At 36.7% G+C, this 13783-nt stretch overlaps 1 protein-coding gene across 1 annotated transcript in view; it reads left to right on the top strand.

Moving 5' to 3' along the window:
* Positions 1-1174: 1174 nt before the first annotated feature.
* Positions 1175-13783, top strand: part of LOC148946000 (uncharacterized) — a 51404-nt gene continuing 38795 nt past the window's right edge. Inside the window, exons 1-2 of the mRNA XM_089097774.1 lie at positions 1175-1280; positions 6796-7286. Coding sequence (XP_088953900.1) covers positions 6807-7286 — 480 coding nt within the window. The 5' untranslated portion in view covers positions 1175-1280; positions 6796-6806. The remainder of the gene's footprint in view (positions 1281-6795; positions 7287-13783) is intronic.

The following is a 13783-nucleotide window of genomic DNA, read 5'->3' as shown; positions in this document are numbered from 1 at the left end:
CAAAATGAAGAAATAAAAATGTATTTATTTAAATCTAGAGGGGGAAACTGCCATTTTTTTCCAACGACAATTTAAAAAGTGTATTTTTCAAAAGATAGGAAGGGGATCTAAGGGGAGAAGGTAGTCATGTATTAGCCAGTACGCACTCGAAAATTTGGATCCGCAAGATCAGACACTAGCCGGATTATAGCTGTCTGTATTCGGAGACAATGAGCTTAGGTTCAGTTGAAATTTACGTTGTAGGTGTATGTTTTTATCAAGTATTTAATATATAGAGTTGGTATATTGGTTGGGTTACGCAAGGCCGTACCCAGGATTTTTTTTCGGGAGGGGGGGGGGATTTTGAATTGAAGTTACCAAGTATTTTGCAGTAGGTTGCATCAAGACATGGCTAATTGTAGACAGATAAAAGCCAAGACAGATAGTCGACTCGAGAATTTGGACCCGCGAGATCAGACACTAGCCGGATTATAGCTGTCTGTATTCGGAGACAATGAGCTTAGGTTCATTGTCTCCGGCCCCTCTTCCTTTATTCTTTGTTGTAGTTTCCATAATTTTGTTACTAAAGTAGCAAAACATTTTCATCATATTTTGGCGTATTTCATTATGATTAAACTAACTTCACTTTTCAAGTGTGTACTGGCTAATACACAAATACCGGGAAGAATTACCCCTCTCCCCAATTGGGAACCATCCCAGCCTCTGAATTTTTAACTGAACAAACTTTAAGATTATGAAACTGGAATAGAACATTCGATTATTAGAATGAAGAACCATTCAAATATTTCCCACTACAGTCACAAAGTATATCATAGATCTATTTCCCCCACATGAAGAATTTTATGCAGCACTTACAGGAGCCCGATTCCAGGGTCATTAGACGCATTATAATATTTTTATTTGTAGTTGGAATACTTTTCACTATTGATCCGTGCATTTCGTCGCGCCCCTCAAATATTTAATTAAACATCCAAAAAAGTGCATTAGGACGGAGTGTCTTTTACCTTTTGTTATTAAAGAGGCTAAACTTCTTTGTTTGGTTAATTACTTAGAAACCAGTTTTAGCCTATTTAATCATCCCATAAAAACGCCCACAGGTGTACATTTCGCCTGTTTTCTGGCTCGATGATGTGTTTGTAGATTGCCTCCAGTACTCTAAAATACGATAGACGACCAATGTTGTAGTCTCCGTTGTGTTTTCCCATTCAGTTGTAAACCAGAGTTTGAGTTTAAGATTTGATTTCATTATGTTTGATTTGGATTAAATTGGTGATTGTCAAGTGAGTAATTCATCTCTAAGTTTGGATAAACTGAGAATATTGGTGCACTTGCTGTGTTAGAAGTTTGTACTTATATGTTATAGCGCCTAGGCTAGGCCCTATGTTAAGTACTTTATCTAGCCTAAGTAGATCCTGTTTCTCTGATTAATCCTAATGAAATAGCCTATCACAAAATATGATGAATATATAATAGGCTACTTTAGAAACAAATTTGGGCTATATATTTGCACATTAGGGGGGTGGTGGGAAGTTTAAACTTACCTCTCATTTACGTCAGAAATAAATTTACCCCCCCCCCTCCCCAATGTGCAAATATATACCCTGAATTGGTATATATAGGGGTGGGGGCTAAAATTCATTTACGACAAAAATGATTATTATATTCGTAAAGAGCATAAAAAAGGGCATCGAGTGGTATATTCACTCTAGGCCTATTCGTGACTCAATAATATGATTAGGTAAATATTTACCTTATTATTCTGCATATTATGAAGTAGGCCTAGCTTATGCTAAGAATTGTTAAGTAAGAATTGTGACGCATTGTTGTGAGCCAGTAAAAAGAAAGAAAAGTTTTTGAGTCACAGTACTTATCATAGGCAGCGCAATAGCGGGGTAAAGTTCTACCAAATCATATTATTGACTTACGCATAAAGTGAATATACCACTCGCACTCGATGCCTTTTTTATGCTGATTACGAATATAATAATCATTTCTATCGGAAATGAATTTCAGTCCCCCCCCCCTATATATGCCAATTCAGGGTTAGGTTAGGTTGTACCTAATGGCGTTTGCTATGCTATTGTTCACTATGTACTGTGCATGTGTTAACGTGCACTGAAATTATTGGGGAGAAAAGTCTTATTTAAGTACTTAGGATAACAATTTAAGTTGCTTATTAAGTTTTGTATATATTATTTTATCATTTGGACTGTTAATAGTTTGAAACCCTTCTTATTCTTTCTGCTTTAATATTATCATTTTGTAAATGATGAACGGGGTCGTTTTTAAAATAGCGCTGTTTACGAAGAGAAGGAAGTTGTAGCCCAAAAGCTTAATAATCTCGCTATTTTGTTTCACCGAAAGTATACGAGACACGTACATAATTGTGGCAACAAAAAGCATATTACTGTAATAAGAATCAAAATGGGTTTACAGTATTTGAAAGTACTTAAGTACATTGTTATATAACTCAATGCAAAAGTGAGCACTGCAGAGCAAGGGCTTGTCCAGGATTTCTGCTCGAGGGAGGGGGTTTATCTTTTTCTGTAGGGAGCGGGGGGGGGGGGGTGTACAAAAAACTTTTCAAAGTGCATCAAAAATTTGTTAATATACATTTTGTTACGTTTTTACAAATCAGATAAAAATTTGGGAGGGGGTTCAAACCCGGTACACCCCCTCCCTTCCTGGATACGGCCTTGCAGCAGATGCATTTGATATAATTTTAAAATGGATGAAATATGAAAAAAAATATTGACCCCTCAACTACCGTATTAAGCGCAATAAGTACGTTTCAATGACCATTGGATTTTGTTGATGGGTATTTTTTTTTGTTAAATCATCCATACTCGGGTTTACGGTTTGCTTGGGTTTTTGGACAGTGTATAAGTGTGATACTAATATGTTGTTTAGAAATAAGGTAGATTAGAAGTATAAGACCAGTGGTGTCAATTCACAGGATAATGGAAGGCGACTTCATTACTCTTTTCGATTTTTTAATAAAATACCAAAAAAATGTGTCTTCAATGAAAATATCCCTTAAAACTATATTTTTCCGACTTCCCTCTAATTGATTCTCCTGTTTGTGATGGGTAGTCCCTTATTTTCAACGTTTATTGCACAATTTTTAAAAAAAGAAAAAATCCCGTGCCCCCTTTTAACATTATTATTGACAGATTTATGTATATAATTTGCATACATTTGTACTTAAGATATTCATCTGTTTAGCATTAACCCCAGGGACTCCACCCATAACCAAGAAACCATGTTGAGAATTTCTCCTTCTTGGGACAGGTTTGTCTTGTCTGAATTCTGTGACAACTAAGTTCCACAATAAAGTCAAGCGGCTTCAGAATAGTATTTTATCATGAATCAAGAATGGTCATTTTTAAAAGGGGTCAGATCAAACCCACAGCCCTTGGAAGAACAGGCCCGGATCAAATAGACACGGTCCCAAATGGATTTTTTTTGCGGGGCCCTCTTTTTATATTAAATTTTTAAATAAAATATACCCGCATAGCAAGGCCGTATCCAGGGGGGGGGGTTACCCGGTTTGAACCCCCCCCCCACCCCACCCCCCACCCCCAAAAAAAAAATTGACTGAGTCGAAAATAAGTCGAAAATTAGTAAAACCTAGATAAAAATCAGTAAAATTAGTCAAAAACTGAGTCAAAAATTAGTAACCCCCCCCCCCCGAAAAAAATTCCTGGATCCGCCCTTGCCGCATAGTAGTCTATGCACATAAAGTAGTTAAAGTACGTAGTGCAATATCTCTAGTATAGAACTACCCCGACTAAATATAATAAATTTGGCATGAATTTTTACGGGTATCGGTTGTCTATATTATAAAGTATATATTAAATAATCATACACACACTAATAAATCTCATCCAGCAATGCAAACTTAACATAAATATATTTTAATTATTTGAATAATTCACGATTTATCCCTTATCGTCAAAAACAGTTTGATTTAAATTTCAATTTTTTCTGTTCATTTTTATGGTAACGCGGGAACCTTTCAAGTGCGAGGCCCGATTGGTCCCAATCACTCCATTCGCCCTTTATCCGGCCCTGTGGAAGACAATAAGTATATAAAAGGGTGAATTTTTGGTGTTCGTAAAAGACTGCTGCCAAACAGCTCTTTCAAACCCTGTCTCCTTTTTATCTGGAAATTGTTTCGCCGGCTTACCACTCCTCTCCCTATGGGAAAATTTGAATTTCTGAGGGAGCTCTTGCACTTGAGGATTTGCTGTATGAATCTTATTGATGACAGAGAAAGGAGTTTGATCATACTACGGAAAATAATCAAAATATCAAGCCTCCTTATTTAGTCGGAAAACGAGCTGCCCTCTTCCTTAAACATGGCTCCGATTCCACTACTAGGACTGCAAAGTCCATCCTAGTCATGTGAATTGCTCGATTCAATGAACCAAATATGCTCAGAAATAAGTTTAAAGGATCAAAAATAAGTGTTTTATTTTATTTATCTGTATTTGCTTATTTATTATGCTTATTTGTATCAGTTTTGTTTATGGAAACTAACTAATTCTGCGTAATATTGGAATGGATAGCTGAAATTCAAGATCTGCCCACTTTCGAAAAGATTATATGCCCCGTTGGATTGACGGGGGGAAAAGCGGCGATGGAGGGGGTTAAAAATAAAGTGGAAGAAATTTGGCAGTCCCTGGATTTAAATTGTTCTAATCTCGTATCTCTAACCATGTGGTCGTATTAAAAAAGCCCGGCCCACACACCCTTCACTTCAGCTTGTATAATGTTTTGCAATTTTTAGCTTTTTGGTTTTTTGCAGTTTAGTTTAGGAAAAATAGCAACAAGAAAAACGGATAATATGAGGTCCTAGAGGTTTCGCAGTGAGGGTTGCTGTCACTTTGTTGGTGCGACAAGGGCATATGTCCCCGGGCATGTCATACGTTGGGGTGTCATTTAGATAGACGCGCTTTTTTTATCTTTGAAAAATTTGAATACAGAAGAGCCAACGACATCTTGGGGATAAAGCACAAATTCTCAGAGAGCTTGGAAGGGACCAAGTGGATCTAGAATTTTGCCTTGGGGAGTGGAGACGGTTGATCGAAAGACACAGTATGTAACAAGTTATAAAATAACATATCTGTAATATTTCGAGAACGCGGAATTGGAGGTTTCAGGTAGTTCTAGGGGAAGGATGGGTGGGCAAGGGGACCCACAAGTTTATTTTGCGAAAGGGGATATAATTGTTTTTTTTCTATCTATTTACGGTTAAGCAGAGAGGTAAATCATATCTGTAATATCTTGGGAACGACTTTGGGGTATTAATTTGAAACTTGGTATTGCTGCGTATGGGGCGAGATAGGATTTCGAACTTTGACTTGTGGAGGGTAGGCAACGCTTTTTGTCTCCAATCTGCCTAATAATTTTTGAGTTGATAAGCCACTGTGGGACTATTCCCTGTGACGCAGTGAGCAAAATTGAAAAAATAACTACATAAACACAGGATATCAAAATAGCATATCTCTAGTATCTCAGAGACGGCTTAGGGATCAGTTTTAAACATGAAAACGGTGCTAGGAGCCAAGTGGACCTTGAATTAGGACTTGGATGAGGAGCCTGGGATAAATCTAAAGATATTATTTGTATCCATGTTAGGAGAACAGCGTATCTGTAATGTCTAGAAGAAAGCTTGAAAAACCGATAAACTTTAAGAGAGTAGGGAAAAGGGAATTAAAATTTTGATTTTGTTAATTTGTTTAAATTTGTATAAATGTGATACTGTTTTACTTTTACAATTTTATTAGATCGTCGTAAGGGGAGGGGAAATCGAACATTGTCTCCGGGTGCTGAAAAATACTAGCTACGCCTCTGGGGTTTTAACACCTACTCCGAAACTGAAAGATTGATTGAAAATTTTATTTATTTAAAGCCAAATAAATTGTTGATGTACTTGAATTACCTCCCCTCCCAATGGATTGATGCCCTCTCAAAATAGTTTGAGCTATCATTGATGATGACGATGGAAAAACGTAGGTGCTATGTCTGTATGCGATTGAACGGGCTTATTCAGAATAAGATTATTCTAAAAATAAAACAACTAAATCCAGCTTAGATCGTGACGTACTCCCAGAAGTGTTGATGTCATTGTTTGGCGTATGATTTCATGATAGCTTGAAAAATCATTGTAGATTCAAGCCCAGTTTCATAGAAATCAAAGTGCTGCTTTTTTTTTTTCATTACCATTTTCTTTTGAAGATGAAAAAGGCAAAGTTCTTCATGACAGAGTGAGCATGAACAAAAAAATGACGCCTCTTTTTGTACGGGTTCTATTCGAGCCAAAAACGTTAAATGTTAATTTTGAATGTCAATTTTTGGCAAGGAACCCCCAACTCACTACTTGAATAAAAAAAAGAATATAAATGCAATTCATTGTTTTAGAGGATATACATATAAATTACTCACGGCGTAAAATAATGGTGTCTTCACTTTTTCCCTTATGAACGACCTACGTTACGATATAAGCAGGCAAGTACGTTGTTTTTTTTTTCAAGCGCCCAGAAACTCGGTGGAATTTTTCATTTTAGGGCCTGGACCTCCAGGGAGAGCTTCTCCCCCTGCTCATTAAAAATTTATCTATTGCCTCCCACATCCAAAAAAAAATCAAGTAGATATTTTCAAATGAGCTTTCAGGGTGAACTGCATTGTTTTGCTGAGCAAAAATAGATGGCGTTAATTGTTTTTTTCACAAGACGAACTTGAGTTTTCTGTTTTACCTGTCTCCTATACTAAACCCTCTATTGTTTACAGAGAAAAAAAAAATGCTGTCTTCACCAGTTGTGCCTACAGTGGTTTCTAATCCAGTTTATCGGGAAGACGGACCTATTGATCTTGCTTCCAGGCACAGGAATGTTTTACCAGAAAATGTCACATGGTCAACTACTGCCAAACCACAAATTCAAGTGCCAACATACTTTAATTACGGGTATTACCCATTACAAGAGAGGACAACCTACCCAATCCCAAACATTTCATTAGGGTTTGATTACTCCGTGAAAGAAGCCCCCAAAAGACCTGCACCATTAAATGACAGTGAACAGAAAGTTAAACGTAGGCCTCCAGATTTGAATATTAAAAAGGTAGAAGCCAATGAAATCCCTGTAAAACCGATATGGAGACCAGTTAGTCCTACTGTGATATCTAAGGGTGAGCCCCCTCAACTTTCAGAAAGGCCTCAAGTAAGCAGTAGTCAAAGTGTTGGAGTTGCAACACATTCAATAGTTCCAAAGCAAGCTAATCCCGTACGTATTCTCAATTTTTTCTTTTTATTAATTTGCAATATGCAATCCTGTCATACATAAAAGACGTTTTGTAAAATTTGATTTTTTTTCACTTGGTGGAAAACAGCTTTTCAAGTTTTCTCCTTGGAATCATATTTTCAGACTTACCCCCCCCCCCCGTCGGAAATGTCTACAGGTGCTTGTGAGTAAAATGAATGCCTATCAGTAACAGGGATATAAAATCTAACTTACGTTTAAGAAATTTCAGACTTAAGAAAGCATATTAAATATTGAAAGATAAAAAATATCTGCCATTTTCAATATCCTAAGGAGGTGTTTCGACAGCTCGGAAACGCCTCTGGCTACGCCACTCCTCAATAAGTGGGTTACCTCGAATTTATATTTTTCGATGTACTCATTTCAACCTTAAAGTCTGGAAAATGGAGTTGTCTCGATTTCTTAGGGATTTGGTTGTCTAGTTTTGATAAACATATTCCTTGCTTTTGATACACCTGGGCTCCTTGGCCTCCTTTCTCTAATCTTTTTTTCTAGAAGCAAATTAATCGGATCCGGGCGAAAATACCACTATTTGTATGTATAGGTCATTTTCCGACAAGACTCTATTTTGACGCCTATTGGTCCCGAAAAACTTAAATCATTGCATTTTATATTGCTTTAAATATTTTGTATACTATACAATTGTGTGAATGTCGCTCTTTATTCCTTAAAATTCAGCATTGTATTGTTAACCCCTGACCACTCCTCATTCGCATATGTGCTGTCCTAGTCCCTATCCCCAGGCCCCCCCCCACCCCCTCATAAATCTTATGAAAGATATTTTCAACGGGCGAATATCAAGAAATTTGGTCAAAACCGCCTTGGGGATATACGCCATCTCTATTCGTGTAGACTGGAGGTATAGAAGTCGATTTTTTACCTTTTTTACTGCAAGGCTAAGAATCAGTGATATTTAAAGGAGAAGGGGATAAGTTTGTAGAATGCCCCATTTTTTTATATTCTATACATTTTCCATAATGAGATTCTTTTTGAGGCTCATCTGCAAAATGAAGTTTTATTATTGAATTGAACACAAACATATAGAATTGTCATCCGTAGGATTGCAATTCTAGAATGTTTCCGTTATCAACTTTTTAAGACGGTGTGGTACCTTAAAGAATCGCCCTATCTCAATCATTATGAACTTTTTTAGCTTGTTTGGCCTAACTGTTTAGAATAGATTGGTCGGTCTTGCCATAGCTTATAGAGCTTGGATAAGAGATCCAAATAAACGACAGAAAACAAAAAGCCAATACCTACTTCCCTGATAATTTAAGAACACAATTAATTTTTTGCCTGATGTGCCTGAAATACAGTTATTCAGATTTAATGAAACTTGTACCATTAGAAAGTGTGAATTATGCGTTTGCGATTAAACGGAGCCGAATTTTCTTTTTAAGTTTCAGGAAAGGGTAGTCCCTAAAAATATTTTAGCATACCTGATAGAAAAACTTTAAAAATCAGCTAAACAGAAATATCGTTTGAGCGATTTAACAGCTTTGGGAGCTCCCTGTGATGCTCCCTGGGAGCTCCCCCTGATTGAAAGCCTTGCTGACACAGTGGACGTATTGTTTATGCTGTAGGTACATTCGATGGACAGTCCTTTGCTTAACAATTGGTAAAAGATTATGTTTTTCTTTATTTTAAACTAGCCTGTCGTTACCCTTTCGAACTGTTGACACACTCAAAATCCCCTATCAGTTTTTGCCAAAATTTTGAGGATGCATCATTTGAGTAATATGGCAGCTTTAGGAGTTCTCTGTGGGCCGGGAAATTTTGTCAATGGATCCTTTATGTTTGAGACGGTCAGTTGACGTTGAGGCTCGCAAAATGATTTTGAAGGTATCGAATGGTCTTTTAGGTCGTTTCTTTTAAAGTGGAAAATTAGCGTGCTCATAGCACCTATAGTGTTTATTATGGTGGCTTGGGGTATGGGGCCATTAGTATTCATTATATGGTATAAAATGGTAACTGAAAGTCGTGGCTGGGCTTGCGAGAGGGTGGTGGCAGAACTCTAAAAATGTTTTACATAAAAACGGAACAAGTTATCGGATTCGATTGATTGACTATTTCCTGAAGTGCTAACAGCAGTATTACAGCGACCAGATCTGGAGATTTATCATAAGCATAGTAACTGTTGACCTCAGACAGGTAAGGGAAGCGGGGGAGGGGGCCACTTTCAAAAATTACTTACACCATATGGCACGTGCCAAGCGTGGCGGAAGTCAGTCATACGTGGTGGAAGCTGTACCAGGTCTGTCGGAAAATGTGTGGTCCAAGTAGTCTTCTGAAATGTACACAAGTGATGGAGAATGGGCATCCCCCTGGGAAAACGCTTAATGCTGAAAAAAAATCCCAAAACAACATTTGCTTGAGCTCTGATAGAGACAGTACACAATTTAAGCGATTTCTCAATCTGTTTCTTATAGCAGTAGTCTGGCTTGGATGGTCTAACCTACTGGCAATGGCAGGGGTTCCAAATGCGATCGCTCACATATCCAAGTACTCGAGAAAAAATTCTCATTTCGAAGGGACAAAGCATTTCTTAGTTAATCCCCCAAGTTTAGTGTACATATATAAAAAATTAAATTGGAACAAAACCTTCCAGCCTGTTCTATCTGATGCAAAGTTGGAAAACGGTTCAATGATTTATTTATTTTTCTAGTGAAAACGTTTTTTTTTGCTATCTTAAAACGATCATCCATCACTTTCAATAACAGGTCTGCTTTTCTAGACGCGATACCAAGTTCCAATCCGTCAACACTGAAGTCAGACATTTTTCAAATAGGGATAAGAAGCGCATTAAATTCAAATCTCATATATTCTGCTAATTACAACTGTTATTCTTAATGAAAAAATGATGTTTGCTTGTTCTGAATTATTGATTGGTGGGAATATCCAGGCACATTCGAAGGAATGTATTTCGGCGAGAGCTTATGTTTTTCTTTTTTATTTTTTTTTTTAGGGGGGAGGGGGTTCAAAACGGCAAAATTGGCAAGTCCTTATGAACATTTTCTGTATTCCTCCTAGTTTTGGTTGTACGGATCCACGTCATCTCCTTGTCAAACTAGTCAAACTGGTAGTATACCCCCTCTAATTAAAAAAGATAATAAATAAAAGATCCCTATATCGGAGCGGAATTCAAGAATCTTTAGTGACAGTGAGTTTCAATGTTTTTTTTTTTAGTTACTAGGGATTTCGATTTCTATGATCATGACTGTTGCAAAAACCATAGTAGTATAATCAAAGGGTCAAGCAGGTCCACATTCTGAGGATGACCCTGAAATGGGACCAAACTGCGAAATAAGTTCGTTTTAGGCCACTGTTTTTCGGAAAGAGGGCTTTTTTGGACCAATCTTGTAGGAGTTTTCGCCCTCCTTACAGCGATCCCTTTACTGATGGTATCAAGGAGGAGGTACACCAGGCAATAGAGAGTGGTCAGTCCCACATCAAATATTAGAATAAATTTTTGCATACTCACAGACAAAACGTATTATCAACCTATTGAAATCTATTCAATATTTTCCCTCTAAATGCTCATTTGTAGTCGTCAAGAACAAAGGAAGATAGAAAAGAAAACAAAGCAATTCTGTTTTGTTATTGCTATTTCTGGGGAAAAAAGTCGAACAACCCTGGTTGAAACAAAAGCTATAGAATCACCAGGGATCTCCATCGACAGTACCAAGTGTAGACTTGTCATTTTTTGCTGCTGAATGAACCATCAAGGGGGTGATTTGATCAAGGGGACATGATCAAATGTAGGTGTGAAGGTATAGAGCACACGGTCCGAAATATTGACTCGAATACACGCAGGATGAATACTACGTTACCTAATTTTTAGCGTCAAAATGTGTTATGCTCTTAACTTGGATACGCCATATTAAAGCAATAAATTTCACATTTGGTTGATTGAGCCCATATGTGTAAAACCATCGTCGGTAGACTCACACAGCTGGTGTCACGTTTCCCAAGTAGCTCCAGCCTGTCCTAAGGAAAATTAAAAGCAGATTAAAATAGAAGATGCGTTGTCATATTTAGTCGAGTGCGGGTTTTCCCAACTACCTTGCAAGGTTAGACATTGGTTTTGAAGAAAAGGAAGCTAAGTCTGCGAACCAAGATTAGAATATTGGCAGCACAGTTTATATAATTAGCAGTATGATCTTTCCCTATCTCACCCATTATAAAAACCCGGACCAAGGTGCAAGTGCTCCAGAGAACCTATAAACATAAGCGGCATTAGATCTTTTCACGGGTAGACAAAGAATAATCACCTACGGAACAAGTACTGACGAAACCACTTGGCCGGCTCAACCAATAAGTGGACAATAGATGCACAAATAAGTGAGAGGAGCTTTTTGTTTGCACCGAGAATGAAGAGCCAGAAATCATCTGCGGTAAACTTACTCTGCGGTAGCTTATTATACGCGTGACTGAATGCGTCACGTAAAATATAAAAATATAAAAACCAAACCTTTAAATAAAAACACAAAAATAAAATTGGATGACCATTTCTTAGCAACGGTGAAAGGGTAACTGTTTTTATTTTAAAGTTTGGTTTTCATATTTTTATCAGTTTTATTCTGCACTGAGGACGGTCAAGCGGAGGTCTTTACCGAAATATTTGCATAATTTTTTCACTGGCTGTTTATTGTCCTCGTTTTCTTCCTTTCTTCGCGATTTTATGTTTTATCAATTTAGATTATAAACAATCAATCTTATCCAGTAGATTAAAACTTAACTTTACGTTCTTTTCTCAATTCAAATGTCTTTACAATGTCTTCATGTTAAAGCTGCGAAGCCACATCATATTCTCTGCGGATTATACTATAGTTTGTCAACCACTGCTCGGCCGTTAATTGGCTGGAACTTCTTCTATTAGTAGGAACTGATACATGCATAGGTAAATAAATCTTCAAGTCAAGCCTTGTCGTGTTTCAAAACTGAAAAATTAGGGTTCAAGCTTTATTTGATCAGATCTAAAAGAAGCTAACGATCCGGCACCCCTACAAACCAGTGCCCAGGGCAGGTTACCCACCCACCCTCCTTTGATCCACTGCTGGTAAGTAGACCACCTCTTGGATGAGGGACTAATAAAACATTGAATATATCAACATGACCTTCAAAGGTAACACGCATGTACAATCGCCATTGTCATGGTGTTAGTAATCCCTTTTTCGAAAATTCTGCCTCCCTAGAATCAAGTAAGTGAAAAAGCAGTTTCATCAACAAATGATTTTGAGATGTGTTAATTCTAACAATCTAATATTCAGCGTCACATGTGTTTGCAAATTAAATAGATATCCTATTTATAGTTTTGTTCGCCCGATTGAATGGTCTTCTCAAAGTAATATATTGTTTCAAGTTTCCAATATTTTAATGAAGGTGAATTTTTAAATGAAGTTGGAGCTTAATGAAGTTGAGTTTATCCTAAAAGGGTCCTTGGTTTTGCACGTATACATTGAAAATTATGTAATTAGTTATTGGCGGGAAAATGGAATACTAAAAGAAATGGTACTCCTATGTTAAACGGACTCTTTTATATACTGTTAGTTTGGTTAATGCTAATGAAATAAATTTATCATTGCCTACTCTATAGTGGATGCCTCGGGTTTTCGTGACTGGTTTTAAAAGAGTCCGTTTAACATAGACGTACCAAAGAAATTATATATATATATATATATATATATATATATATATATATATATATATATATATATATATATATATATATATATATATATATATATATATGTATATATATATATATATATATATATATATATATATATATATATATATATATATATATATATATATATATATATATATATATATATATATATATATATATATATAATTAATAGGGGCTGTGCAATGCGTGGTAGAATTGTACAGCAGGCGTGTAGCTCCGATATGTACACCAGGTAGCGTAAAGCAGGTGACCCCTCGATGTCCGTCCCAGCTTCAAACGTAAGAACACATGATGCAAGACGTTTCCGGGACTTTTGTTCGAGGAGGGGGAGGATTTACAACAAAAAAACTTAAAAACACATAAAAGATTGTTTATATACATTTTGTTACTTCTTACGAGTCGGACAAAAATTTCAGGTGGTGGGGGGGGGTCAAACCCAGCATGGCCTATATATGGCCTTGCAACTCCTGGATATGGCCTTGCATAGATGGGACATTATTGTGACGTTATTATTATTATTTTTTTTGAAAAAGCCAACGATACTTGAGATCGAGAACAAAGGTACAGAAGCACAGAAGAAGATTGTCACTATCAAAGGATTTTGGGAAAACCTTCGCTTGAGAACTAAAAGTATTGCTTAAGCTAAAAGTTGTGTTTAGCTGAAGAAAAGAAAGTGTGGCCGTTCCTCAACCCCTGTAAAAGACTTAAGTTTCATTTGTGCTTGGCTGAAAAAAAAATATTTTGAAAAGTTTATCGTTTTCTAAAATGA

The sequence above is a fragment of the Artemia sp. Qi Xiang Cuo genome, chromosome 12, assembly GCF_049724085.1.
Source record: "Artemia sp. Qi Xiang Cuo chromosome 12, ASM4972408v1, whole genome shotgun sequence".
NCBI lineage: Eukaryota > Metazoa > Arthropoda > Branchiopoda > Anostraca > Artemiidae > Artemia > Artemia sp. Qi Xiang Cuo.
This window is presented reverse-complemented; position numbering and strand designations above follow the sequence as displayed.